The sequence below is a fragment of the Hyla sarda genome, chromosome 5, assembly GCF_029499605.1.
Source record: "Hyla sarda isolate aHylSar1 chromosome 5, aHylSar1.hap1, whole genome shotgun sequence".
Classification (NCBI taxonomy): domain Eukaryota; kingdom Metazoa; phylum Chordata; class Amphibia; order Anura; family Hylidae; genus Hyla; species Hyla sarda.
The window spans coordinates 347,568,327-347,595,344 of NC_079193.1; the positions used below are offsets into that span (position 1 = coordinate 347,568,327).

The 27,018-nt window shown below is 38.9% G+C and overlaps 1 protein-coding gene and 1 long non-coding RNA gene across 7 annotated transcripts in view; one reads left to right on the forward strand and one right to left on the reverse strand.

The window, feature by feature from the left end:
* Positions 1-27,018, reverse strand: part of CSMD3 (CUB and Sushi multiple domains 3) — a 1,342,864-nt gene that overhangs the window by 339,061 nt on the left and 976,785 nt on the right. For 4 of the 6 annotated variants that reach the window (XM_056522621.1, XM_056522625.1, XM_056522624.1 and 1 more), the window contains 3 exons: positions 18,082-18,195; positions 15,754-15,849; positions 10,302-10,505 (listed from right to left, as the gene is read on the reverse strand). In XM_056522621.1, the coding sequence (XP_056378596.1) occupies positions 10,302-10,505; positions 15,754-15,849; positions 18,082-18,195 (414 nt within the window). The remainder of the gene's footprint in view (positions 1-10,301; positions 10,506-15,753; positions 15,850-18,081; positions 18,196-27,018) is intronic. The other 2 variants (XM_056522623.1, XM_056522626.1) reach the window with 1 other exon arrangement.
* Positions 155-27,018, forward strand: part of LOC130274363 (uncharacterized) — a 48,800-nt gene continuing 21,936 nt past the window's right edge. The window contains exons 1-2 of the long non-coding RNA XR_008844339.1: positions 155-259; positions 7,666-7,711. This is a non-coding gene — a long non-coding RNA (uncharacterized LOC130274363). The remainder of the gene's footprint in view (positions 260-7,665; positions 7,712-27,018) is intronic.

Consider the following 27,018-nt stretch of genomic DNA (forward strand, 5'->3'; position numbering starts at 1 on the left):
AAAAAACAGAAAAACCCGGGTCCTTAAGGGGTTAAATACTAATTTTTATAATATTATCCTAATGATGATTATTATTATTATTTATTATTACTTTTATTGGTACTATTTATGTATTTGTATTGTAGGCCATATTTTGGAGCATTTTCCTTAATTTCTGCACTTTTTTTGAGCAAAATCAGAAAATGTCCCTGGGAAGTTCCACAGAGCAGTAAACCATCTGCACAGAGCCACGAAGCAAACTCTGTCTATTCAGTAACAGGTAATCTTTCCTTGATGTTAACACCACATTCGTCGAGATAATGATACAGTCAGCAAAAAATAACAGCTGTAATGGAAAGCATTAGAGCTTGGTTAATGTCATGTATTTTCCCTGATAACATTTCATTATCTACAAATAACGGTAAAGACTTTTAAGCCGCACTCCTGAGATATCGGGCATTTTAATCAGTTGTATATATTTAGCATATTTTAATTAGTTTATTTCCTTGTATCTCAGGAGCTTTGGCACCTCAGGACTGCAGTGGATTCTATAGGTAAAGATTCTCTGGGTCTAATTGCAGAACTTTGGGTTCTATCTGTTCTAAGTCAGTTTCTTATTTACCTTGTCAGTTTATGAACTTAAAGGGGTACTCTACTGCCCCAGCATTTGGAACATTTAGTCCCGAACGCTATGTGCGGGCTGCCGGGCTCGTGACATCACGGAAACACCCTTCATGACATCATGCCATGCCCCCTCCCCTAGACTCGCATTGAGTTGGTGTGATGTGACATCACAACCCTCACAGCCCACACCCAGTGTTTGAAGCTAAATGTTCAAAACTCTGGGGCAGTGGAGTACCCCTTTAACTCAGAGTCTAAGTATTGGGATTATTAGATTATGATGTTTTATGGGTATTTTATACATGGAAACTGAAGTTTGAATAAACCATGGGGGAGAGTTATCAAAACCTGTCCAGAGGAAAAGTTGCTGAGTTGCCCATAGCAACCAAACAGATCGCTTCTTTCATTTTTGAAAAGGCATCTATGAAATGAAAGAAGCGCTCTTAATTTGTTGCTATGGGCAACTCAATAATTTTTCCTCTGGACAGATTTTGATAAATCTCCCCCCCCCCCCCCCATATGCTTACTTAAAGTATTCCAGCACTTTGAAAAGATGGAAGGGTGTCAAACTCCTGTGATCTCCAGAATGAGGCCCCTCCTCTCTCAACTGCAAAAAAAAACAGGGTCCACATGCACTCCATGCATTGTCTATGAAAGTGCTGGAGATACCCCATTGCTGTACACCGGTATATGCGGCACTCCTATGGACAAAGGATGGAGTGGGTGCCGACGCTGTGTGCCCTGCAGCGATGAGATTTGTAATCACATTCTGGAGGGTCATAGATTGGACCTCTTCTTCTATGACACTTATCTCCTGGGATCAGTCAAATAAAAAAAATCTAGTTTCCATATGCCTTTGATACCCTGATTGCCATGATGTTTTACTCTCTTGCTAAATTCCATCTATTCCTAAGATATAGGGGTTTTACTATATGGGTTACTATCTTCACTTTTCACTTAAAGGGGTACTCCACCCCAAGACATCCTATCCCCTATGCAAAGGATAGGGATAAGTTGTTTGATCAGGGGGGCCCCGCCGCTGGGGACCCCTGCGATCTCGGCTGTGGCACCCCAGACATCTGGTGCATGGAGCAAACTTTGGTCTGTGACGGATGACTGGCAATGCGGGGTGGAGGCTCGTGATGTTACGGTCACGAGCCACCAGCATTGCACCCGATGCTCTAAACGAACATCGGGTGCAGCAGGGAGATCGCGAGGGACCCTCACGATCAGACATCCCCTATCCTATGGATAGGGGATTAGATGTCTAGGGGCGGAGTACCCCTTTAATAGGCAAATGGGCAGGAAATGTATTTTTAAAACAAAGTGTAAATGCTAGGTTAAGGAGATGTGAATAGGTAGATAAGCAGGTTTAAATCATGTTTAGGGGATTCATGTTTAGGGGAAGCCTAGCATTCACACCCTGTGTGAAGGATGCCATGTAAAAGAGCACAGGCAGAGGTAAAAACAATAAACAATGTGTACTCACCTGCCACAATTCCCCTACATATGTTGGTTATACAGATGGAGATAGCTTAAATCCTACAGATCATGTGCTGCTCGTGTGGAGGAGTTCTCTGTTTTGTCTCATAGAGAAGAAATACCACAGTGGGGAGCTCCTTCTTTGATATCTTTAAAATGCCCTAATAGGGCATGTAGACTGAGGTTGTCTTCATGAGACCTCCTTGGACTGGCACCACTACATTCATGAACATTGAAGCTTGGAGCTGCTGTGTTCAAGACGTCACACCAAGCCCCCTCTATTCATGTCTAGAGGAGGGGGCATGACAGCTAATACATAGCCATCATGCCTTCTCCCATGAACGTGAATGGAGGAGGCGTGATGGCTGTGGTCTCCCATTTTCCGGCACAGAGCAGAGGTGGGGGTCTGAACATTCAGACCCCAAGCTCTCAACACTTTTCACAGGTAAGGTCAAGTATTTTTATAACAACGGGGACACTTTAAGTTTGGCTTTTTTTCCTTCACTGTAAAAGTCGATGACTTTTATTGGACTTCTTCTCCCCACAGTCAAGGAAACATCTGGAACAATGGGCAAATGTCTATGGATAACTTTCCTTTTGTATCATCTAAATCTAACATAATTATTTTAATAGGCAAATCTCTCAACAAAAAGTTTGAAATTCCAATGTTCTTTAAAGATGCCAAAATAAAAAAATAAAAAATAAAAAATCTCAACACATCAAAGGGTCCAGAATATATGAACTCCTACAACCTGGCATTTATTAGCATTTTAGCTCTAGTGAAGAAAGATAAAGCAATGGATCTTTTTGAGGTACCAACCTTCATATGCAATGCTCTATTTCATATAAATTTTAATTATTGCAGTGTACCATAGACTTCTACATTTCAGAGGTTACATCTGTGGTATATTCATTTTCTCTTGAGTATTGCTTTCCTTTAGCTTCAAAGAAAATAACCACCCCGGCATATTCTTTTCATCTAATATTTTTTAATCTAAATTATCATTTCTACCTTGTTTTTATATTGCACGTATATGGAAAAATGTACCGGGTCTTACAGTAATGCAAGGGAGAAATGGAGGTGGTGTCCATGGAGACTATTCCTTTCCTACACAGTAGAAACATATAATAACTGTAATGTGTTTAGTTGCTATTGATTTTGACCCCACTCTATCCATCCATTTCATCAATTTATGCAAATAGGTCTTATAACAATTTAAAAGGTTACTCCAGTGGAAAACTTTTTTTTTTTTTTAATCAACTGATGCCAGGAAGTTAAACAGATTTGCAAATTACTTTTTTTTTTAATCTTAATCCTTCCAGTACTTATCAGCTGCTCTATGCTCCAGAGGAAGTTGTGTAGTTCTTTTCTGTCTGACCACAGTGCTCTCTGCTGACACCTATGTCCATGTCAGGAACTGTCCAGAGAAGGAGCAAATACCCATAGCAAACCTATCCTGCTCTGGACAGTGCTCTGGAGGTGTCAGCAGAGAGCACTTTGGTCGGACAGAAAAGAACTACACAACTTCCTATGGAGCACACAGCAACTGATAAGTACTGGAAGGATGAAGATTTTTAAATGAAAGTAATTTACAAATCTGTTTAACTTTCTGGCACCAGTTGATTAGAAAAAAAAAATGTTTTCTACCCAAGTACCCCTTGAATAATGGCAAAACCTATAGCCCGGATTTATTATCGCCAAACTAACAGGTTTGGTATTTTGATTGTTGGGCACAACTGTTGCTCCAAATTTTTACCCCCATGTACCAAAAAAGCAGAGGAAACCCAAGTTAGCCATCATTTTACATTTACCATGCTTCATGTGTAATAAGTGTTGATTTCATGGTTTGTAAAAGTCAAATAAAAATAGTTGGTGTAAACCTGTTAAAAATTGTAGGTTATTTGACCAGAACAAAAAATATTCTTGTTTATGTGTCTGTGGTGTTGAATATATTTTCTATAAAATTACACACACACATATATATATATATATATATATATATATATATATATATATATATATGTAATTCATTAACATACACTCTTTTTAATTACATTTCTGAGCACATATTTACAATTTTTAAGTTTTTTATTAGTATGCCGTTTTACTGCTGTCCCCAAAGTGACTAGAAAACATGTTATGACATAGCCAACAAATTCTGGTGCCAATTTTAACTGTGAGCCACAATTACAGCACATTTTCTTAATCACTAAAACATGCCCTCATTACAGCCATCTTCATAAAAAAAACATCTCTCTAGCTATCCTCTTTGTCTAGATATCACCCCATCTTGCTTTTTCACTCAAAACCCCTTGAACAACATTTCAAATGTCTACATTTAACTGTCCTCCCATCTCTTATCAAACTCACTCTTTGACCACCTGCAATCCGGTTACTGTCATCAAAATCACCCTCATTTAGTTGGCCAAAGCCTCACACCACTGTTCTGTACTCCTCCTCTATGTCTCTTGATACAGTCACCCACTCCCTCCTGCCACCACCTCTTTTATTCATCAGTGTCACAAATTTAGCCCTCTCCTGGGTCTCCTCACCAACTGCACATTCAGATTCTCCTACTTACACACCACCTACTCACCTTGCCCTCTCACTGTTGGAGTCCCCAATTGCTCTGTATTGGGGCACCTAATCTTCTCTATTATGTTGGCCTGGGACAGATTATATAATTCCTTGTCTTAAAGTACCACTTTTATGCTGATGACACCCAAATCTACCTCTCTGGTCCAGATGCTGCCACCCTCCTATCCAAAATCCCAGATTGTCTTTTAACTATATCTTCCTTCTTCTCCTCCCGCTTTCTCAAACTCAACAGGGAGAAAACGGAATTCATAATTTTGTCCTGTTCTTGCTCCACTCCCACCAGATCTATCAATTACAATGACTTCACTCCTCAGTCCCATGAGTCTGCTTCCTTTAGGTCCCATCCGGACCCTCACCACCTCCTGTCCCCTTCACCTTATAAACATTCTTCAACTTTGACTCAACTAAACTCTTGGTAGATACAGCTTGGACTACTGCACCATCCTCCTCTGCAGCCACCTATCAAACACTATTGCTCCCCTCCAATCCATCCATAACTCTGCTGCCTGACTAATTCACCTTTCTTCTAATTTATCCTCTGCCTCTCCCCTCTGTCAATGTCTTCGCTGACTACACATTGTCTAACTATGTGGCCTGTCCGCTGTATCTCTGTTTTTGTCAAGTATTTTAACCCTCATGAAATGTGAATTGCCCAGAAACCAAAGGCACTATATTTCTTAATAAATAATGATAATAAAAATGATGTCAGTTAATGACCTCACTAAATATCCAACTATCTCTCGTGTAGACCCTGGATGCAAAATCATTAAGCCATATTTTATATTAAAAAGAAGAAAAACTACCACAAGAGGACACAGTGTTATATGAGAGGGGCAAAAGTTTCTGCAGTAATATCAGGATGCATTACTTTACTGAAAGTGCAGTGGATGCATGGAATAGCCTTCCTGCAGAAGTGGTAGCCACAAATACAGTGAAAGTGTTTAGACATGCATGGGATAGGTATAAGGATATCCTTCATAAAAGATAGGGCCAAGGACTGTTCATAATATTCAGAATATTGGGCAGACTAGATGAGTCGATTGTTTTTTTTTTATCTGCTGACACATTCTATGTTTCTATTCAAAAGACTAATCAAACGAGTACCAATCTAGGAGATGTGCAATGCTATTATGTACTCTTGCATTAGTATAGGGTTGATGAATTATATAGGGGTAAGACTATGCACTCTGTGGTTGTATTATGGGCTGCCCACCCATTTCTTCAATGAAGTGTTGACTAGTAAAACCACACATTTTCTACCCCACAGTCAATCAATGTAGCAAGACTAAGAACATGCATTTTGAATAGAGATAAACTAAATATCCATCTTGCTTACAAGAAAATCCAAATTATTGCCATCATGATAGTCAAAAGTGTAGCAAAAGGACAAGATGAAGAGTAGTAGCCAGGCACCGATAGACTGCCTGCCTCCATTAGACTGAAAAACCAAGATTGATGTGTTGCATTGTCATTAGCATTAGAAGATAATATATCACTGCCTTACAACAGCATTATCAACTCCTTCAGAAGCTTTCCTTAAATGCAGAAATACTGCATTTATGTAGAACAATATGCAGAACAATACAACTTAACCCTGTAAAGATTACAGCAGTAATGTCTTGTGCCATGCATAATTGATCCCATCAGTGGGAGACCGCGTGGATATAAATTCAGTGACATTAAAATGCTTAAATAATTACCAGCAATGGCGGGCGGGATGATTGATGACTGATATCTGTAAGTAAAAGAATCTCAGGACACCCGAGACTCCCAGCAATTTAATATAGGCTCCTCCATACTTCATTTAAAACACAGATCAAGCTCAATCTCATCCTAACTGCATATATTACCTACGGATTGATAAATAATTGGATTTGAGGCTCTTGTTTCATTTCATTATACAAAGCAGTGCATCATAGACTGAAGGATTTTATTCCAGAATTCATGGCACAAGACGCCAAGGAAGCCAAGGATTGTTTAGCCCCACTGACGGCATGGAGATTAATGCAGTGCTATTAAAGGTTCAAGGAAAATCAATTGGGGATAAAATAACCTCCAATATCTATTTAGATATCTTTGTTGACCTTAGCCATGGAGACAACACTCCAGTTCCCTCATGATTAGCATTTCACCATCATTCATATTTACAATGGGGGCTCACCCCCTTTTATCAGGGGGCAGTGGCGCCAGCTGGTACCCTCCCACTTCATTTTAAGGACACCGTCATCACTTAAAGATCAGTCGTGGGAGTGTCCTTTGCCACAAGACCAGTGGCTGCTTGCAGTGGTAAAGGGTAGCAGACATAGAAGACGCCCTTAATGTCCAATGAGGAGTAGTGACCACCAGCATATCCCTCCACTCCTCTCTCCAAAACTCCACTTCTGGGTGGAAATGCATGAACAGAGATTTAATGCTGATATGATAGCCCTTAGACCGAAGAAAATATTATGACATTCATTTTAGGGCTAATTCGGAATCTGTCTGATTTGTTTTGGATTTGGAAGCCTATTTGGAGCAGGGACTACTGTCAAAGGCAGGAGTCCCTGCTGCTGTGCAGAACACTAGAGCAGGTACACAGCATCTGGTGAAGTGAATGTAGTGAGTTGAAGCTGTTGTGTACAGTATAGAGCATCCTGCCTATCCACTAAATGACTCACTGTACAGGAGCAGTGTTGGAATATGTACAATAAATCACAAAATTTTGAATTACATTTTTTGGTAAACTCAGACCAAACCCTATGTATGTCATATTGATTTGCATCCATTGCCCTGTGTTAGGGCTGGTGTGTGAAAAGTTTGTTGGTTAAAATATATGTTGATTATATGTTATAATATAATATATGTATAGTATTATTTGTGTGGTTAAATAATATCTACACCAATTTTATACTGATGACCAAGTTAAAGTGCACATTGACCACTAATTTCTATGTACCTTAGAGTCAAACCTGCCATCTGAAACACCACATTAATCTCCAATATAGGGTCAAAACGGAATGGGAGAAGGTATGACAATGTTACAAAACAAAGGTACGTGAGTGTGTCTATTATGAGATCACATTTCCCTTCTTTCCTACAGAGGGTTTAAGAAAGTCAACAAGCTGCAGGCTAGTCAGACTAATCTGATCAGCTTCTTTAGAGAAAGTAAGTTCTAGAATGAACCAGAGGGATTGTTGGATGTCATATATTAAAATTTTTCCACAGCTTTTTGTACTGTACCATATAAAAGGCTGGTACATAAATGAAAATGCTTGGTTTGGAGGACAGTGTGTGGTTATTAATGGTACATACTCTGTTAGTACTGGGGTACTGCAGGGGCGGTCAGTAGTGGAGTATCACAAGGGACAGTCAGTTTTGAGCTCTTTTACATTGAATATATTTATTTTAAAAAAAATTTTTAAGGGGACTGCACAATAAAATATGTTTTTTTTGAAGATGGTACTTAAAGGGGTACTCTGCCGCAAACACATTATTCCCTATCCAAAGGATAGGAGATAAGATGTTAGATTGCGGGGTTCCGCCACTGGGGAACCCCGCAATCTCTATACCAGCAGTGGCCACATCAGGAATCCGGAAGCTTGCAGCTTCTACATTCGTGACAGCATGCCACGCCGCCTCCGTTCATGTCTATCGGAGGGGAAGTGGTGGCTATGATGTAGCCGTCACACCTCCTCCCATAGAAGTGAATGGAAGGGGCGTGACAGCCCCATCGCCAGTCATCGGGCACGGAGCGGAGTTTTCTGCGTGCGCCGAATGACGGGGTGCCGTGCTGGAGATTGCGGGGGTCCACAACAGCGGGACCCCCATGATCTAACATTTAATCCCCTATCCTTTAGATAGGGGATAGGATGTTTGCGGTGGAGCACCCCTTTAACTGTGCAAAGGAAAAAGGATCTGAATAAGTTGGGCTGAGAAGTGTCAAATGAGGTTCAATAGTGATAACTGTAAGGTAATACACAAGGGAACACCGTATCCATGCCAAGATTAAATATTAAATGGTAAAAAGGACAGGATATAAGTGTCTGATCGCTGGGGGACTGACTGCTGGAGGTACAACCCCTGGGGGACCCCCAACAATCTGCTGCCGGCTCTCCGGCTCTCACCATGCATGGAGCTGTGTCTACCACTGCACAAATTGGTGGTTGACATGACCCGTCATGCATCTCTATGGGAGAGCTTGAGATACACGAGTACATCAGCTCTCGAGTACTTCAGCTCTCCAATAGAGATGCATGAAGGGTTCTTGCCGACCCCCGCTCTGTGCACGTGGAGAGCAGTAGCGTCGTGCAAGAGGTTTCTCGGGGGTGTCGCGATCAGACACTTCTCCCCATCATTTGGATAGAGGGTAAATTTTCCTAAATTGGAAAAATATCACATGATTTATACCCAGAACTGTAACTATAACAAGGAAAGAAGGTTTCTATATCAGCATAGAAATTGATTCCTTGGGGTAGGGTCTCACGTAGCGCATCCACAGCATATCTGACGCTGTAATAAATATGCAACAGATTCTGCAGAGAAATACAGGGTCACCCCATTGCAGCCCTGTGTGCATAAGGTTTGGAGGCAGACCCAATGCGCCCATGTGACTGTTACATGCGAGCCTGCCTCGTATTACCCGCTGTGTAGCAGATTTCCCGCAGTGTGAAATACACTGTGGATGTCCTATGTGTGACCCTACCTTTACTGTAAGAGCACAGAGACTATGGCATTGCTGCTAGTGGAAATTGTGTCACAGGAAGTTGTCAGCCTTACAATGCGACTATGTTTCTTTTCTCGGTTATAGACTTTTGTAGTGTTACTCTACACCAACATTATTCTTTTGATTAGGACGACCCTTTACTGTTTCATGTCATCAGAGAAGGTCACGCCTGACTACAATTTTAAAATAAAAAAAATAAAAAAAAATAAAAAAAATAATAAATATATATATATATATATATATATATATATATATATATATATATATTTACATAATTTGATTTTATTAGATCCTTTATTTCCTCAGCATTATAATTTTACAAATTACTTCTTGAAAATCTGTTACCAGGCTGAAAGGTTTTGTCTTTACTAATGAGATATGACATGTCCTGAAATAAATTCCTTTTCCTTCATAGTGAACATTATAATTGTGACACCGGCAATGTAATAAACTTCTGGGTTTAATCTATAATCAGGAAAAAGATACAAGAAAAAAAAAATCCACTAAAATGACTTCTTGGCTCTAATACTAGAAGATGATTCTTTGTGAAAGGCCTCATGTGTAATTATTTTAGAAATCCGAAAATGAACAGGTATTTTAAAGAACGTAACATCTTCTCTAGAATTGTTATCTTTTCGTATTAACTCTATGTCAAACATTGTTACAAAACCTGTAGAATGCTGCGAGATGAAAAGAAGGTCATTTTAGTTCAATTGTACGTTGACTCCCGGTAAAAAAGTCAATGAAGAACAGACAATGGATGGAATTTTTTCCATGCCGGAACAATCTTTGATACATTCTTTTTACTTTAAAACCTTATTTTTCAGATTTACCATTAGAATAGATTTTATTTGAGAGCAAAAGTTTCAGGTCCAAAAATTGTTCTTAGTATATACATTGTTATTATGATCGACTTACCTACACATGTTGGTAAAGTGTCATTCCACTGCGCCAGTGCATTTGGAACGGAATCACATCTAATGGCCACTGAACCGTGAAGGATGTATCCTGGGTTGCATTCAAAGAAAACCACAGAACCAACAGCAAAATCGTTCCCATTCCTTTTTCCAAAACGTGGTTCTGGTACAGAACTGCATTGAGTGGCACTCGTCCGTGGGACCGCTAAAGGCAATAATTTAGAAATATGAGAATAATATCCATAAATACAGCCGAGATTCGTTTGAACAGTTCTACTTGTAATTGTATCAGTGTAGACACATTGGCCCACATTTACTATTGCAAACCCAACATGTTTTGTCAGGTTGTGCACCAGATTCTGACGCATTGTGCCAGAAATTCTGTCTGTACCAGATTTTGGGACAGAATAAAAAAAAAAAACCTGACTAAGAAAACCCTAAAAGGGGCATGACCTTCCAGAAAAAGGGGCGTGGTCACCAAAAAGGGACTTGTTCACAACATTTTCACAAAAAACAACATATTTACTAAGATTTCCACAGAAAATGTGGTGGATTTCAGATGAGGAAAACCCGACAGATAAGAGTATGTGTAAAAAATGCAAAATGTAGGGAAAGTGGAAAATGTAGGGAAACCTTAGTAAATACAGTGGAAAATAAATTGTAGTGAATTAAAACCCACAAAGAAACCTACAATCCACTCTTTGTAAATAAGGGCCATTGTGGTAAACATTGAGACTTGCTAAATTTGCGATGAAAGCTGTAGACATAATATTGTTACTATGAATGTTACTATAAGTGGGAATTACATCTTGTTTCCCTTAATTAGTATTTAGCAAGAAATGTATAACATCTTTATTCAACCCCACCCCCCAGACACATTCTTTTAAATCTGAGAACAGAATGAACCACTTATTGCTGTAATGTCTACAGTAGGTGAGAGAGAAAATGTAGGACTTATTTAAAATAGTACAAATGTCATCTCACCGATAGCAGCATTTAAATATGTAATATAGCTATGATTCCAATCCATAGAAATAAAATACAACAAAAAAATATTTTTTTCATATTAAGATGACATGAACGAACATTACAAATTCTATTCTCATCTTTTCATACACGGGAGCTATTGAAAGGATCTTCCTATATGCTCATTTATTCATCTAGTCCTCTAAGGAAATGGTCACCGTGTAATACCACACACCCCTGGTAGCTGGAGGCAGATAAGGCCAAACCACTGAGCTTAGGATTATTCTTTATTTCAAGGAAAGGTCGTTCAGTGAGGACAACTCATTTACATGTTTTTATTTTTAAGTTTCTAATATTTATATATCTACCTATCTATCTCATATCTATCTATCTCATTTCTATCGATCTCATATCTATCTATTGATCTCATATCTATCTATCTATCTATCTCATATCTATCGATCTCATATCTATCTATCTATCTCATATCTATCATTTCTATCTATCTATCTTACTGCGCTTGCCAGTAAATAGATCAGAAAAGGATGCCAACATCCTTGTCTGATCTATTTACCAGCAAGCACAGGGAGTTCTTCCCATTTCCTGTGAAATTCTTCCATACCATTGTTACACGCCAACCTGCGTGGGAAGCCTGCTGCAGCCGGAGTTCCTTTGCAATACCTACTTAAGTGTTGTGCCTTACCTCCGCACAACCGAATCAGGTTAGCATAACTGACATTATTGTGCTACTCTGTCCATATAATCGGGTCCTACACAAAAGGAGCGCTCTGTACCTCTCTTATATCTATCTATCTATCTCATATCTATCTATCTATCTAAACAGCAAGAGCTGAGGCAGCACAGCCAGATGCAGTCCAAAGTGTATATGGGTGCAAGCAGGCAAAGCGCATAGTCCCAATCGCAGACCATGAAAGTAGATCCAAGGAAAAATTATCCTTGTAGCACACCCATAAAGTGCAAAGCAGAATAAGATTATTTACCCATGTGAACGGTACCACGTTTCAGGAGCATCATGCTTGAGAATGGCAGCGGGATGCTGCTGAAACGTGGTTCCGTTCACATGGGTAAATAAACTTATTCTGCTTTGCACTTTTTTGGGCGTGCTACAAGGATAATTTTTCCTTGGATCTATCTATCTTTTATCTATATATCATTTATCTCTTATCTATCTGTCTGTCTGTTTATCTCTACTATCTATATCTATCTACAGTATCTATCTATATATCTATCTATCTCATATCTTTCTATCTATCTCATATCTATCTATCTATCAATCTATCCCATATCTATCTATCATCTCATTTCTATCTATCTATAATTATATATCTATTTAATATCTATCTATCTATGGCATATCTATCATTATATTTCTATTTAATATCTATCTATATATTTATCTCCTATCAATCTATCATAATAGATCTATTTAATATCTATCTATCTATCTCATATCTATCTATCTCATATCTATCTATTTCATATCTATCTATCTCATATCTATCTATCTATCTATCTCATATCTATCTATCATATAGTTTCTCTATCTCATGTAGTTACATAGCATGTTAATAAAGAAGGTAAAGACGAAATGGCTGTAGAGGAGGGGTGTGGGGAACTTTAGAACAAGTAGTGCCTTCTATTCACAAAGTATTTACATCATTTTGTTGTAAGAATTTGTCTGAGCCTATTTAAAGCCTGCTGTGACCAACTCCGGAGCTAGACTGCTTCACGGGATTCACAGTTCTTATCTGTCTATGTTTACCAAAAGGAAATCAATTGTAAGTCTACATTTTTTATGGGCATTCACTTAAGTAATTGCTAAAACAAGGTTGTTGTATTCTCAAAAAGTTCTGAAAGAAATCCATCATTAGTTGTCTGCAAGCGGACAACGAATCGAGTCAGGGCGCTCCGACACAGAAGTACTAAATATTTGCTATTCATTTACAAACAAAAAATAATTGATGCAATGTTTAAAAAAATGTTCCATGTTACAGACACGTGGGAATTTGTACCCTTCTACAATGAATGTAGTTACTATATAGGCTGTTAGAATAGAAATCAAATTACATCTTTCACATGATCTAGATAACACTATGCAGTAATAATCCAAAATAATAAGTAACATCATAAACTTCCTGCATAAAATTATATCAAAAAGCATTAAACACAAAATAACTTAGCATAAGGGCTCCTTCATACTGAAATGGAACCTTCATCTTTTTGATTATGCTTGATGCACTTTTGTACCATTTTTGAGCAATGTATTTGGCACTTGTGCTTTTACAGTGTTTTTTCAGTTCTGTTTTACATTACAAATTATGTGATTTAAAGAGGATTCTTTCATTCGGAATCACATGATTTATTATGTGAAAAATTTCACAAAGTCACATTACAGTTAAACACATAGTAAAAAACTACTTAGATTCATAGGAGCTACCGTCTGATGATTAAAAAAAAGGAAAAAAAAAAACTGCATACCCAAAGAATACCCAATCCAATGACCCCAAAAATTCCACCAAAAAATCACAAACCAAAATGATTTGTATATAGTACATTTATATTTAACTAAAAACTTAAAGGACAGCTGTCATCAGTTTCACCTGCACTAACTTGTCAGTACAGACAGGTAGTGCAGGTGATACTGATGACAATGGTAGTTATCTGATACCGTTCCGGGTTCAGATAATTCCGCTATCTTCTGGCATATCTTCCATTCAAGGTCTGACTTGGAGCATGGGCGGAGCTTCCTGATGTCACCGCTGCTGTTCTCTGCTGGATCCCGCTGCTAGCAAACAGCAGTTGTGACGCTGGAAGATTGTGGGAGAACCAGAGCACAGAACGGGACCAGGTAAGTATTGTTGTCATTAGTGTCACCTGCACTACCTGTCTGTATCGACAGGTTAGTGCAGGTGAAACTGATGAAGATTTCCTTTAAAGGAGTACTCTGGTGCAGAGTATTCCTGCTCCGTCCTGCCCGGGCAGCAAAAAAAAATGAAAATTAACCATCTCTCACCTTCCTGGGTTCCCGCAGAGCGCCAATACAGCTGATTGGTCCTCCGGTCCATGTCCTTCATACTTCCGTGTGAACGAAGCGTCACATGGCGCTCAGCGATGTTCTGCCTCGGCCGTCGATAGGCTGAGCGCCATATGAAGCTTCGTTACACACGGAAGTGTGAAGAAGATGGACTGGAGGACCGATCTGCTGTAGTGGCGTTCCGTAGAGGAACCCAGGAAGGTGAGAGATGGTTCATTTTCATTTTTTTTGCAGCCTGGGCAAGACGGAGCAGGAATACTCTGCACCCGAGTACTCCTTTAACATCTGCCCGCAGCTTTGTTTGCAGAAAAAAAAAAACTAAAAAAACAACAAAAAACATGAAAAATTTAACAAAACACTGTGTATGAATTCAACCTCATAGAGTAAATACCAACCAATCCCACATCTATGTTAACCAAATAACATGGATGAAGTTGAATCTACTCTACGAACATCAGATGGTTTTTGCATTAGCAGATATGAATCATACCCATAAAATGTTAGCATTTATAGAGAATCTGTCAGCTCTATATTATGCTTAGAGCTGCAGAAATGATACCTGTCTCTTAACTGATGGCTGCTTGCACATATATTAAATTATGTTTTCCTTATAAGAACAAGAGTTGTATAGGTTGAGCTGAGATGCAGCATGTACGCCTTCTCCCTCCCTTACCATTTCCTGCCCTGAATGATTGATAAACAGGGTTTGGCTTTCAGTACTGAGCTTTTATGTCAATCATGCAGGGCAGAGAAGGGTAAGAGAGGAGAAAGTATGCATATTGCAGCTCGGCCCAGTTTATATGACTTTTGAGCTTAGATGGAAAACATGATTTTAAATGTTTGCAAATGGCCATCGACTAATAGACAGGCATCATTTATTTTATCTCCCTATCTCATGGCTGCAGCTCTGAGTATGATATAGAGTTGTCATTAAGCCTTCAAGAGATTATTTTTTTTCATCTGGTATATAAGAAGGCAACCACATCGGGAGAGGAGTAACAGGGAATCAAAACTTAAATGACAGGGATATTATTATAAGTGGTATTAGTTAGACCTGGGCCCTGGTGACTTAAAAAGTCAAATGGTATTTCTATCATACCGTAATGTAACAACAGTAATGTAAAAGGCACACGGTAGGTAGGAGGAGGTCCTTTGATGGATTTTACACTTTTACACTTTAATTATAATATCCTACAAAGAAGACATGTGGCAACATGGGAAACAACAAGAAAAAACATCACTGGTCCAATAATAAGAAAGTTTGGAAAACTGAACCTACTGTATAAGGACATTTAAGGACTGGATATGAGAAACACTGTCCTAAACAAGAGATTTATGTGTATAAGTGATGACCTCTCCATTAGATCCTGACTGAATGGTATAAAGACACAATACATGTAGAATGTATTGTAAAGACCAAATGTACATTTACCTTGATAGACAAAGTGAAATCCTTTCGATGTCATTGGTCCAATTGTTGTAAATTTAATAATAATCTGGTTACCAGAACTTAGTGGAAGCGATTCGCCTACTCAACAAAATGAATAAAACAAAATGTATTAACAAACCAGCAAAGTAAACTTCTGTAATATTATCTGTTCCTACATTTAGCTTGGAGCCGTATTGTCAAGTATTGGGTTACCTAGAGCCAATATTAGGCTATGTTTAGACAGTGTATATGCATGCACATTTTATTTTAAGGGGTACTCTGTTGCTAGACATCTTATCCCCTATCCTTTGCATAGGGGATAAGATTGCAGGGGTCCCTCTGCTGGGGCCCCTGCGATCTCCCACAGCACCTACCTAAACAAATGTCGGGTTCCTACGGCAGTGGTCATGACCTCATGACCATGCCCCCGCGTGACATTACACCACACCCCCTCCCTTCATGTCTATGGGAGGGGGCATGTAGGCCAACATGCCCCCTTCCAAAGACATGAATGTAGGGGGCGTGCTGTGATGTCACGAGGTGCATGGTCATGATGTCCAAATCACGGCCTCTGATTCCGAGCATTCTGAACAAAATATTCAGAACGCTGGAGCACCGGAGTACCCCTTTAAAATCACTTAAAAATTTCTGCCATATTTGCAAAATGAATGTGACATATGTAAGTCAATAAGAAAGTGGTCGCCTTTGCATATATATATATATATATATATATATATATATATATATATATATATATATATAAATGTTTTATCTATGTAAATGTGTGGGACAACTATTTACGCAGAAGGAAAAAATATGACATTTTTTTATATGCCGTATGCACAGGCGATCACTTTCTTATAGACTTACATAGACCTAATTCATTTTATGAATTAGGACAAAAATTTTCAGATATTTTACGGACGCATTTTCTAAAAATAAAGTTCACATGAAAATTCATTGTTAACATAGACTTAATGTATAGAACCACTTTAATAATAAGTAAAAGTGCTAAACAGGTATTATCAAAATGGTTCCAGACATCACTGGTTTATTTTTTAAAGACAATCTGTCACCTGATAAAGTATGGCATCCACACCCATGAAAATGCTAAACTGCTTGGCAGTAAGATAAAAATATCAAACCATCTAGAGTGGTCACATGTCATTATTAAAGGGGTACTCCGGTGCTTAGACATCTTTGGATAGGGGATAACCACAGGGCCAGCGGCGTGTGACGTCACGCCTCTGCCCCTGTGTTACGTCACGCTCCGCCCTTCAATGCAAGCCTGTGGATAGGGGATAAGATGTCTAAGCACCGGAGTACCCCTTTAAGAGATGTGTGAATGGAATTGGCATGCATTGAAATTCATCCAAATTTTACAAAATAAATCTGATTTCTTGGAATCTGAAATTTTTGTGAATAATTTTGGATTGGTTTCACCCATGCTTCTGTACAGGGACGGACCAGGAGATAAGCATCAAATCTGTATGAATATTAGCTTGCCATTTACTACATAACCTGGGCAGGGCACTCTGCACCTGGCCCAGCCACTCATTGTACTGGACACGATCAGGGACTCCTGTCTTTAACAGGATTCACTGCTCTTGTAGTTAAATGATGTGAGTAATCACATATCAATTTTCAGGAGATTTGCCAAATCAAATGGTCAGTGATTTGCTTAACTCCAGTCACAATGTACTCTCTCAAGTATGGAGTAACTGAAACAAGCCCCAGGCTCTGTTACCAATACCTACATGGCTTCTGTTCTTGATAGAGCCATTACTCGTACTGATATACATTAGGATTTGCCATGTTACTATGTTACTATGTTTATAGGACCACCACCTGCGATCTCCTGCACAGGCCCTCTGCTCCCTATGGTAACAGGGTGTGCTGACCCCCAATCGAAGTGGTGGCCGACATGCCCCCTTCATGTTTCCATTTGGGAGAGCCATTTGGCTATCTCCGGCACTTTTATAGAGATATATGGAGGGGGTGTATCAGCCAGGGCGGGGGTCGTGACGCTCCATTCCATTCCAGGTAGAGCAGAGGGTCTGTGCAGAAGATCGCGTGCCAAAAAAACAGCAGGGAGGACCGAAGTGGTGGTGCTGGATCAGTGGCAGATTCATCGGGGGGAGTACTGGTTGGTTTGGTGTTTTATGCCAATTCGTCCGTTTAATTAATTTGCTTCATATCTTAAAAACCCTCTTTAAGAACAATATAAATACATCTATGTGGGTAGCATGTTACTTATCTCAACTAACAGAATATGAGCACATAATTAAAATAAGAACATAAATGACCCAATGGTATCTTTGATAAAAGTACCTGAATGAGATCCTGAGAGGGAAGATAAGAGAGGCGACTGTTGAGTTGTTCCGTCATATACCTCAACTACGTCATGGAGAGACGTCTGGAAAAACACAAACTGGCCAAAAACCACTATAAGCCAATAACCAGTAGCAGAGAAAGAAAAGGGAGAGAAAAGAGAAAAAAAAAATCATGCTCCAAGTTCATCATCTTTAAGATGTGTTAAATAATTTGTGACAAATAATACAAAAAAAATATATGTAATATTACATGATCATATATAAGGCATATAAAATGCCCAAAATGTAATGTAATGAATCAATATGTAACTCAAGAGAAAATATATAAATATATAGAGTACATAACAATTAATCAACAGCAAACATAAGGCATAAAACAACATGAAGACGTGTTTGCTGATTTTGTGATATTATTTTTGTGGAGGAACAATGCTGGGTAATGAAAATGGGCATTCGGAGTCAATGAATCGTATGTGAGAAATAGAAAATTCAGTGGTTTAAAATATCATGTGCAGTAAATGGGGCAATTTTACATCATATTGCATTGGGTATAATTTAGTTCTGCTCCACTTTTGGGATACTTGTCCCACCGATTTTACGTGTTCAATACTCTCTACTAGTATTACTAGAAAAATTCTTAAGTCAAATGAACCCAGAAACAGTTTTTTTTTCCCAAATTTTGAGTAAGAATAAATATTTTTAAAGAGTTATGCATACATTCCCGGTTTCTCTTCTCTGTTTATGATTATTATACATTGCTTGTCAACCAGTCCCACTTGGATAGATACAATAATTGATATCTCAAACAACGATGAATATCAGTTTTCTTTTTCTATATATTTTATTCCCATTTTATGAATATTTTGTTTAACAATCTGCAAAGATTCCATGGGTCATTCTTCATTTTCTTAAAACAATAATAATAATAATAATAATACAAAATGGTAATAAAGTAAAAATTGCAAAGTCTGGTTAAAGTCCACAAATATTTATGCCTGTGTTTTGTTGCTGTAAACATGTTACTGTACCTGCTGCGGAACATTCACAGAATTTCTACAATGAATCTAAACCTATATTCTTCGGTCGTACTCGAATCTTACATGGTAGCAGAAAAATTCCAATATATCATCCCTACAATCCACTACAAGTACTATCAGAAATTACACAAGACCAATATCTTTTCAGAACTTATTGACCATTAGTTGAGCATATATACCATAAACAATGACCAATTTTACTTTATAATGACATTAATAATTTCACCACAAGATCTACGGCGAAACATAAAAAAAAAACATTTGTGGGACAAAATTGAGGGAAAAAAACACAGCTTTGTAACTTTTAGGACCTTCCGTTTCTACCCAGTACCCTTTTTTGTAAAAATCACACATTATATGTATTCTGTAAGTCCATACAATTGAAATGATATCCAATTAGGCTTCTTTTACACTGCCTTTGTGACAAGGCAGTGTGACGTCCGTCGGGGAACCCGGGGAGAATAGCAGGGGGAAAAATATAAATAAATCATGCAACATTTTTTCCTCCAGCTATTTCCATCAAAAAACAACATTGCCCAACAGACCCCATAATAGTGAATGGCATCTGTCAGGACCCATTGGGTTTGGTTATTGTATTTTACCTTAGACGCCGCTTCCTCTTCCCTAAAATCTTACGTACATAAAGTATCAATAATGTTCAGAGCATTGCAGTAGGTATAGGAGAATCATGTGTGTAGGGTAACAGGTGTAGAACGAGATGAGTTAGGTATAAGATTAATGAAATCAACATTTATTTGGATAATACAAGTCCCAACACTACCACCAATTCTTTATTTTATTAACTCTGCTGCTTTGTCATGAAAACCACAATTCCCCATAGAAAACCTTTACTGTTCTGGAAAGTTCCTGAATTGGACAGAGGTGTCAGCAGAGAGCACTGTGGATAGACAGACAAGAGTTTCAAAAAGAAAAGAACCTCCTCTGTATTATAATTATACAGCAGCTGATAAGTATTGGAAGGATTAAGATTTTTAAATGGAAGTACATTTACAAATCTGTTTAACTTTCTGGCACCAGTTGATAAAAAAAAATGCTTTCCACTGGAGTACCCCTTTAATGGTTATAGAAACTAGGTTTATGGGGATATAACTTTGATCCCGAATTCATTTTGATTGCCATATTGGGGTTGGGAAGGAATTTTTCCTCTCTCATGGGGCAATTGGCATCATCCTCACATTTTTTCTTCCTCAGGATCAACACAGTAGGGTTTTAGGTTGAACTCGATGGAATCTTGTCTTTTTTTTTCTAACTTACAAACTATGTTACTTTATCTGGCCTGTCTGGCGATCAGGTGGCCCAATTTAGGTGCTGAATAAATCTGGACTGTCCCATGTCAAATAAATGGTATCAGTTTGCTGAAAGGGTAGCTCCCACCATCATGTTTTTTTTTTTGTTTTTTTTGTTCTGTCCCTGCCTATTGCCCTTCTATCCCTAACACCCTACCTGCCTTTATTTTTTTTTACTATTTTAAAAATGGCATTTAGTCTGCCTGGTAGTGTGCTGACTACCAGGCAGACTTCCCCAGCAGGCACCACTTCACTGATGCCTGCTGGGGGGGCCAACTTCCGCCCTTAGTTCTCCTAACAGGGTGCCTCCAACTGTCAGGGCATCTATTGGCTGTCAGGGCATGCTGGGAGTTGTAGTGGTAAAACAACTGGAGGCACCCAGGACAGGAGCTTCATGGGGGAAGGAGTGAGCCGGGAGCCAATGCGGGAGGGACGGGTGCGGGGGAGCCTCTTCCTGCCACTCGGTGAGTAAGACCCTAGTGGCCGAATTTCTAATTGCTTTTAAAATGTTTTAAAAGCATCTTTTTTAAATAAAAATATATTAGAGATATGTTGTAGTACTTAAGTACTACAACATATCAAAAATAATTTTTCATGACAGTGCCCATTGAACAGTTTATAAAAGTGAGTCGGATTACGGCACATGTGTGATGGGCCGGCATCTAAGAATACATCAGCCTAAATAAAACATTATACTGTACAGCACCTTCATTTGATGTTGAACAATCCATAAGGTGTTGATCAAGTTTGTAGTCAAATCTACCAAACATGGACCAGTGCACATTACCCAGTATAATATAAATGTCCTATAGTGACCAACAAGCCAAACAGAGTAAAGTCAAAATCAATAAAGCAGATTACCTGGGTCTGACATAACAACAATCTGTGTAGGGATCTCCCTAAACACCTTGACATAATCTTTGCTAGCAGGTGTATATTATGTAGGTTGAGGGCTTAGGGGGGTCCCCGCCCGGCGTACTAATATGTCAGACCCAGGTAATGCACTTTAATGATTTTGACTTTACTCTGTTTGGCTCGTTGGTCATTATAGGATATTTATATTATACTGGGTAATGTGCACTGGTTTATGATTGGTAGCTGTGACTACAAACCTGTGCAACATCTGATGGATTGTTCAACACCAAATGAAGGTGCTATATAATATTTTATAGAGGCTGATGTATTCTGCATATATGTGATGATACTTACAAATTCAAACTATTGTGGGGTTCCTGTGTGGGGTTATATGTGTTTGATGAAGGATTGTCCTTGTGTGTGGTGTATATGTTTAACTAATGGTCAATATATTCTGAAGATATTTGCCTTGTAATAACTTTACAGGTTGTGGATTGTAGGTTTGGGATTTCTGCAAGCAAATTTGAAGTGGAAATTATTTTACAGTGAAATGTTAGAGTAAAATAGTTTTTGTTATTTTAAAGCCTGTTTTCACAGAATAATCTTTAACCCTTCCTTTATTGTGGATTTTGACTTACCTTTTTGAATTAATGAAAAAATTACTCAAAAAATAAAAAAAAATAAGCAGAGCTGTATGTAGATTTTAAATAAGCAATACGCAATTCAGTTTTATTTCTTTGCAGGTTCTACATGAACTCTTTCTTCAGCATATGAATAAAATTTCTTAAAATCTCACCCACAATCCTTCTACTATAATAGGCTATGGATTTTCTGTGGAAAATCCCTTATATACTGTATCTGCTCTTGGAGCATGTTAAAGACTATTTGAAAGATTTATAAATGTTGTCTTTGGTAAGTTATTTTTTAGTATTTTTTTTGTTTAGTTTTTTCCTTACGTGCGCCACATTAATAAAAAAAAGTCTCACGTTCTTTTTAAATTGGGGCATATTAGCAAAAGATTCTATATCACTTAAGAACACCATTTTGTAAGATTCATCCTCTTCTCTCTGACTTTTTTTGCACAGTTGTGCAGTTGCAAATTTTTGTGTGACGTTTAAAAAGTGCCCTCCAAAGGCAATTTTTAAGCCAGGGCTTACCTGGCTTAGGTTTGCAACTTTTTGGAAGGGGATTGCGACATTTCGTGCGACATTCACAGTTTATAAATATGTAAAAAATGTGAAAATGCTTTTGCACAATTTGCAAAGTGCTTAGGCACACATGCTTAATTTTATGCGCCAAATGTAAGCCAAAAGACTTTTAAACAGCTTATCAAATCTCCCCTATGTCACCCTCAGTGGTGGAACCCCCATGGACAGACATCTTATTCCCTATCCTTATTCCCTATCCCGAGGCAGACAAGTAGAATAATAAATACTCTGCTGGGAATATAGCCTCTGACTGTGAAGGAATAGAATAGAGTTAAGCGAATGACCCCGCCTGTGCAAATGCTTCAAACTGTTAAGGATTTTATTATATATCAAAGATTTAAAAGTGAAATTATCCAAGTGGAGGACATCAGCTAAACCTTGAACCTTAACTTTTTCTTACAATAAACTATAAGATGCCCAGTTAAAAGAACTTATTCATTAGACATTCTTCACCATGTAAAGAAACAAATAGGAAAAAATGGATCCACACAATGCTATTATTTCATATTCTATATGTTATAAGTTCAGATGTAATTGTTAAGTGGCACTTTCATAACTGGTAAAAATACACATTTTCAATGTAATTAATAAATTAATAAAAAATAGAAAAATGAATAAAACGGATTTAATAATGGTTTCAATTGTCAGCAAATAAAAACTACCACAAATGCTATTTAAAAGTTAAAAATAATACAATGAAAAATACATTGAAGGCAAGGCATACAAGCTTTTAAAATAAATAGTGTGTGTTTGTGTATGCATGTGTGTGTATGTGAGTGTGTGTGTGTGTGTGTGTGTGTGTGAGTGTATGTGTGTGAGTGTATGTGTATTTATGTATGTATGTATGTATGTATGTATGTATGTGTGTGCATATGTGAGTGTGTGTGTGTGTGCATATGTGAGTGTGTGTATGTGAGTGTGTATGTATATGTGTGTAAAGACAAGTGAAGAAGCGGCACTCCGGGATAAATTAATGGCTGTGTTTATTCACCCATCTTGCGCAAAAAGAGAAACGTCGCATTTTGCACAAGATGGGTGAATAAACACAGCCATTAATTTATCCCGGAGTGCCGCTTCTTCAGTTGTCTTTGGATTTTGTGGTTTGGGGTCAAAACCAGAGGAGCTGAGCACCCACTTGAGAGCTAGAAGCTTATTTTGTACAGTGCCGATTTTCCACTGGATATGTGTGTGTGTGTGTGTATGTGACTGTGCATGTATGTGTGTGCATGTGGGTGTGTGTATGCATATATGTGTAATGAGGCCCGTACATTCTTAAAGGGATACTCTGTCCCTAAGACATCTTATCCCCTATCCAAAGGATAGGGGATAAGATGTGTGATCGAGGGGGTCCTGCTGCTGGGGATCTTATGCAGTCTCAATCTCTTATGCAGCAACCACCTGTTTCAGCTGCACACAGCGCTGTAGGCTTCGTGTCAAGGGGGCGGAGTTGTGACATCACGATACTCCGGCCCCTTGGTCGTGAGGCTTCAGACACAGAGCCTCCAGCGCTGCTTGCAGCTGAAACAGGTGGGTGCTGCATGAGAGATTGCGGGGATCCCCAATGGTGGAACCCTCACGATCAGACATCTTATCTTCTATCCTTTGGATAGGAGATAAGATGTCTTAGGGCTGGAGTTTAGATCTATAAAGACTCTTAAGTATGGATCCATAAAGTCTACTGGATTAGAAACCTGTAGTTTACAGAGGGAATAATATTGTGTATGAGTCACTTGGCACATACTTGTTTTATACATTCAATATTATGTATATAAGAGAGTCAAATAATTGTACAGCATTTGAGGAGCTCATCTACAGCAGAGCTTCCCAGAATGCCTTTCAGTAAAATATTGTCCCATTAGGGAGGTTGCCTTTCCCTTTAATGGACAATACTAGGAAAAATATATAATCACAATAACAAGTTTTTTTGACCATAAGCAACTGCTAAAGTAGGATAATGATAATAAAAACTGAACCGATACCATTAGGAGATAGCACATAACAGTATCAAACTAGAATCCACTGTACTTTTATTTTACACCGAAAAAACGAATCTGTGCCGGTGTAATTGGCGCCCCCCCACACCTGGTATGATGTGGTTGTTTTTTGCTTTTGCTGGTGTCAGCTTGGGTCAATAATTGTAATTGCTAATTTACTCCACCTGCTGTTTCTCCTCTGAAAACAATTTAGGATATTATTATCTATCCATGTTCAAGCCTTTTTTGCCACATTGATGCAGTCTTTTAGGGAATCCAATTATAACTGGCTCATACGGCCATCTAAGTGTGTTTCGCTAATGTTGAGGGGAGTAGACAAGCTCGATATTTGTGTATTGTATGCATTCTTAGTGGCGGTAAGTTTACTTCTTCATTCAAAAGAGAAAAAAAAAATTAGAGGTCTTTACAGAGTTCACCTAGCAATGGATATTATTATTATTATTATTATTATTATTATCATAAACTCAACAATAGTGCTCTTCTTTTTCTTCTTCTTTCAATGTTCTTCGTGTTTACCTGAATGTATGCAATTCCAAGTTGTTGAGAACAAAAATGTGATTTTTTTTATTTAAATTTAAATTAAAGGGGTACTCCGGTGGAAAACCTTTTTTTTTTTTTTTTTTTTTTTGTTAATCAACTGGTGCCAGAAAGTTAAACAGATTTGTAAATTACTTTTGTTCAAAAAATCTTAATCCTTCCAGTACTTATTAGCTGCTGAATACTACAGAGGAAATTATTTTCTTTGTGGAACACAGTGCTCTCTGCTGACATCACAAGCACAGTGCTCTCTGCTGACATCTCTGTCCATTTTAGGAACTGTCAAGAGCAGCATATGTTTGCTATGTGGATAGTAAAATAGTAACATAGTTCATAAGGTTGAAAAAAGACCAGAGTCCATCAAGTTCAACCTATAACCCTAATAAGTCCCTGAGTTGAGTTGATCCAGAGGAAGGCAAAAGACCCTCATACTAAAAGGTAAAATTCCTTCCCGACTCCAAATATGGCAGTCAGAATAAATCCCTGGATCAACCTTCTGTCCCTATAAATCTAGTATACATAACCAGTAATGTTATAACTCTCCAAAAATGCATCCAGCCCCTTTTTGAACTCTATTACAGAGTTCACCATGACCACCTCCTGCGGGAGATAATTCCACAGTCTCACTGCTCTTACAGTAAAGAACCCCCGTCTGTGCTGGTGTAGGAACCTTCTTTTCTGTAGATGTAGAGGATGCCCCCTTGTTATTGATACAGTCCTGGGTATAAATAGATCATGGGAGAGATCTCTGTACTGCCCCCTGATATATTTATACATAGTTCATAGGTCTCCCCTAAGCAGTGGCGTAGCTAAAGAGGTCACAGGGGTCGCAATCGCGACCGGGCCCCGTAGCCTGGCCATGCCACTACACCGCCGCCCAGGCCCGTCACTGGCAGCAATATTTTTTTTTCAATTACCTGAGCGCCGGCCCTTTAAAACTCAGCGCAGGGTCAGGGGTATGATGGGAGGCCAGGGGCTGATGGGAGAAGACATGCTCCACACAGGCACGCATGCACGTCAGCTCGTCAGTTCGTCAGCTCAAAGCCCCTGACGCATCCCTGCCTCTGACCCTGTGTTATCGATACCAGGCAGAGGCAGGTGCAGCCGCCTGCCCATTCGCCCGCCCCACATCGCTGCAGTGAGAAGGTGAGGAGACATGGGACGGGCTGCTGGAGTGGGGTGCTGGGGGTGATAAATTCATGAGGACATTGTGTGTGTGTGCTTTATTCATTGATGAGGAGTCTGAGGATGGGGTGATTGATGAGGAGACGGAGGGCAGGGGGGGACTGACTGACTGACTCATGAGGAGGGTGTGGTAGGGGTTTTTCATTGATGATGTTGGGGGGTTGATGAGGAGACCATAGATGGTGGGTGTACCTAACAATGGGGAGACTGAGGATGGGGTGCTGGGGGGGGGGTTGGGCTGCGTGGCAGTGTATGAGGTGATGAGGAGACTGAGGATGGGGTACTGGGGGTACTGTGATTTCTAGCTATGCCCCTGCCCCTAAGCCTTCTTTTTTCTAAACTAAATAACCCTAATTCTTATAATCTTTATGGGTACTGTAGTCCTCCCATTCCCCGTATTACTCTGGTTGCCCGTCTTTGAACCCTCTCCAGCTCCACTATATCTTTCTTGTACACTGGTGCCCTAGTGATTTGTACTAGTGATTTGTACAGCGGTAGAATTATTTCCGTGTCGTGGGCATCTATGCCCCAATTGATGCACCCCATGATTTTATTAGCCTCGGCAGCAGCTGCCCGACACTGGTCACTACAGCAAAATTTACTGTTAACTAAGACTCCTAAATCCTTTTCCATGTCAGTCGTCCCAAGTGTTCTCCCATTTAATACATAATCCCATGTGCATTACCTTACAATTATCAGTGTTAAACCTCATCTGCCACTTCCCAGCCCAAACCTCCAAGCTATCCAGATCCATTTATAACAGTGCACTGTCCTCTATAGTGTTTACCGCTTTACAGAGTTTAGTGTCATCT